Below are 3,222 nucleotides of genomic sequence, written 5' to 3'. Positions count from 1 at the left end.
AGCCTGCCCTGCACTCACTCCCCCCAGGCAAACCCTCAGACACTTACTTTTCCAGTTATTCAAATTACATCTCATAAAACACGTAAGTCTAAGAATTTAATAACTTCAATATCCACCTCACTGCACTGGAGACACTTAATTTCTAGCCATCTTTCTGATTTAATAAATATACACAGGTGTACATTCTATTCTTACATGAAATGTGCAAGGATGCAAGGAATTGTGTTGGAATTGCACTTATGCAATTACACACTAAGCTTAATTTAAGGTATAATGATCCACTAAAACATTCTATAAACAGGTAGTATGTGCATTAGTTCCACACCTACCTTTCCTTTCAGTTAAAGGAACAGACCATGAAGTATTAAGAAAAACTAATTTCAATTTACAGTGAGATGATGATAATTGTGCTGATTATATCAGTAAAGCTACAAAACCCCACCCTAGACATGAGTTAAGTGTGGCATGGATTAGTGTGATTGTGATAGCACATCTAAAGGTCCACTTAGAGCAAAGCACCAGTGCAGAACACACAGTATAAACACCAAAACTGTCCCCACTTATAATATTTTATTTTGCTCAGCCTCAAGGAGTCAAGTGTTGCAGTAACTCTGCCCTGTAGCCCATAAACCACTGCCAGACTGGCAATGAGTTCATAAACAGAACAACACTAAAGTATAATTGACAATACTCTAAGTATGATATATTTTTAATATGCTCTCAAATTAGTAATTTATCATCAAATTTTGAATACCTGACAATTAATCCTTATACACTGTACACTGCCATACATACCATGAATAAGCCTAGGACCCTGAGGTCATGGATCATATCACTGGATGCGAGTGCAGAATTTTAAGGTGTCAACCAAAAACGTGTTTGTCCTGCTTCAGGTTAAATACACTGACTAGTGCAAGAGGCCTGAGCTTCAGGAGTAATTAACCTCATGAAAAGTTCCCTGGTGTCCTTGTTAAAAAACCACTAGAACACTTTGGATTATTGTGGATTCATGTTTTTACTCATCTCCTCAATGTGGCTCAGTAGTTTCAACAATGCAGATGGATTATATGGGAAAAGATTTCTTCTCTGCAACCTAGAAATAGCTTTTTGCAGCTCTTCCAAACACTTAGTTGCTTTGTAAAGCATTATTCTTAGGGGAATGATGTTATCCAAAGATGCCATACGAGTCAAACAGGACGAGGTATGAGATCCCTCCTGCCTCAGAGGCAACACCTCAGACGTGAGTGTATTCTGGTTATCATCAGTGGAAATGCAATCAGTTTCCCTTCTCCTCATCTCACCCTCATTGTTTAAAGGCACCTGCTTTGTGTTTATCAGGCACTCTGTTCCATCTGATTCCAACTCAGAATCTTCTGAGCTGTCATAATTAACAAGGCTTTGAAGAGAACCCAGCAGAGAGGCACTATCAGTGCACATCAATGCGTCAGACTGGTTCGACTCTGCAGCTTCATTACCACTTTGCTCTGTTGTAAACACACAGCAATTGTGACAAGAAGCCAAAGACATTGGAGTCTGTGGTTCTGGTTCACAACAAGCATTTTGCAAACTCTCCTCAGTCACACAGCTTTGCTTTTCTTGATGGGGTGGCTTGACAGAAGAAATGGATTGAAAAGTGCAATGTTTGGTATCAAAATGGTTACAGACATCAACAAACTGGGGCCACTCTTGTCCAAGCAGCTTTAAGTACCTCACCAAGTACTCCAGAAAACAAGTTTCTGATGAAATCAAAAAATCCAGGAGTACTGTAGAGTCAAATGCAATTTTTTCCAGAAAAAATAAGAAGATACAGTGTGGATTATATCCACTTGCATGCATAAGGAAGTCCCAGGATTCCTCTTCCTTTTGGCTTAAGTTAGCAGCAGCCTCATGCCGTGACCTGAAAAGTAAGTCATGAAACAGAACCAATTCAATGGAAAGTTACAGTTTGGGCTTTTCTTTTAAGAAACAGGTCTGTCCAGAAAATGGTCTTGCTTTGCTTTTTTCTATTTTGTCAAAAAGTAAAAACCAAGCAAGAAGTTTTTATAATATCAGAATGAGACAGAATGAAGGCAGGTGGGACTAGGAGATAGGAGAGTTCAGGCCTTAAGGAGCTCCTCCTTAGGAAGGAACAAAGTTACTTACAACACATGAACTGTGTTTTCATATGAATAGAAAATCATAATAAGATTTTTGTACACCTAAACACAGACTAACTTCCAGAATGTTAAGCATGTTGGAAAAAGGTGCATGACTCCTACTTAAAGGTCTAAGTATTGCGTGTATCTAAGATATTACTTGCAATATCTCCACATTTGAAACTTGAGGGACTTGTGTAAATCAGAGTAGTAACTTCTATAGCAATTTCAACCACAGTGAAGCAGTGAATGTCCAGGACAAATTCATGGAGACATTTCAGTTGTTGGCAATAACAGTTTTTATCAATTAGCCAGAATCCCCATAGGCCCAGAAGTCCATGGGCCTCAGAAACTTTGCCAGAAGTCCCTGAATTCTTCAAGTTTAAATAGCCCATTCTTGTCAAACACTGTGTTGAGAGAAAAGTTTTGCTTTTTATATGTCTTACCACTATTTTAGACTAAGTCAATTATCCTGAATTACAGGATATGATAAACTCTTTCACAACTTTCCTGTTTCGATCCAAAAAAAGACTTTAATTACCAGCTCTTACTGCTCTTCCACCACCCATTATTACATTGCTCTGAGGTTTGGGGGGGGTTAATTATTAAAAAAACTTTTCTTTGTACAGAAGTAACCAATGGGAATGTTATGTATATCAGAATAGCCTCACTAAACTATAATTCTTCACAGTTCTGTCAAAAGAAAAGTACACTAACCTGCCAAATTTTAAATAAACAAGTAATAAAGCTTTAGCAGCTTCCCACATGTCATCATCTTGCTCCATGAAAATCAAGGAGAGCCATTCACAGTGATGCACGACTGGGAGAGACTGGGGGGAAGGCTGTACATGACTCCTCCAGAACACCAACAGCTGGGACATGGAACTTTCAAAGTCTCCTGAAAGAAAAGAAGTAATGAGGAATTTTGCTATACTTTCTTGCTGCCAAACAACATACAGGTTTCAAATTAACAGTGTATAACAATTCAAGGATGCATTTATCTTTCCTTAGCTCAGCAGATTTAATACAACATCACATTTTCTAGATGAGTCCTTGCCATTTTAGTGCAGTAGCTCACTCATAACAA

At 38.3% G+C, this 3,222-nt stretch overlaps 1 protein-coding gene across 1 annotated transcript in view; it reads right to left on the bottom strand.

Annotated features, from left to right (window-relative positions):
* Nucleotides 1-996: 996 nt before the first annotated feature.
* The window catches only part of LINS (lines homolog (Drosophila)), a 7,277-nt gene continuing 5,051 nt past the window's right edge, over nucleotides 997-3,222 (bottom strand). The window contains exons 5-6 of the mRNA XM_009079028.1: nucleotides 2,853-3,033; nucleotides 997-1,897 (exon numbers count right to left, since the gene is read on the bottom strand). Coding sequence (XP_009077276.1) covers nucleotides 997-1,897; nucleotides 2,853-3,033 — 1,082 coding nt within the window. The remainder of the gene's footprint in view (nucleotides 1,898-2,852; nucleotides 3,034-3,222) is intronic.

Source organism: Acanthisitta chloris, unplaced genomic scaffold (genome assembly GCF_000695815.1).
Source record: "Acanthisitta chloris isolate BGI_N310 unplaced genomic scaffold, ASM69581v1 scaffold27187, whole genome shotgun sequence".
NCBI lineage: Eukaryota > Metazoa > Chordata > Aves > Passeriformes > Acanthisittidae > Acanthisitta > Acanthisitta chloris.
This window is presented reverse-complemented; position numbering and strand designations above follow the sequence as displayed.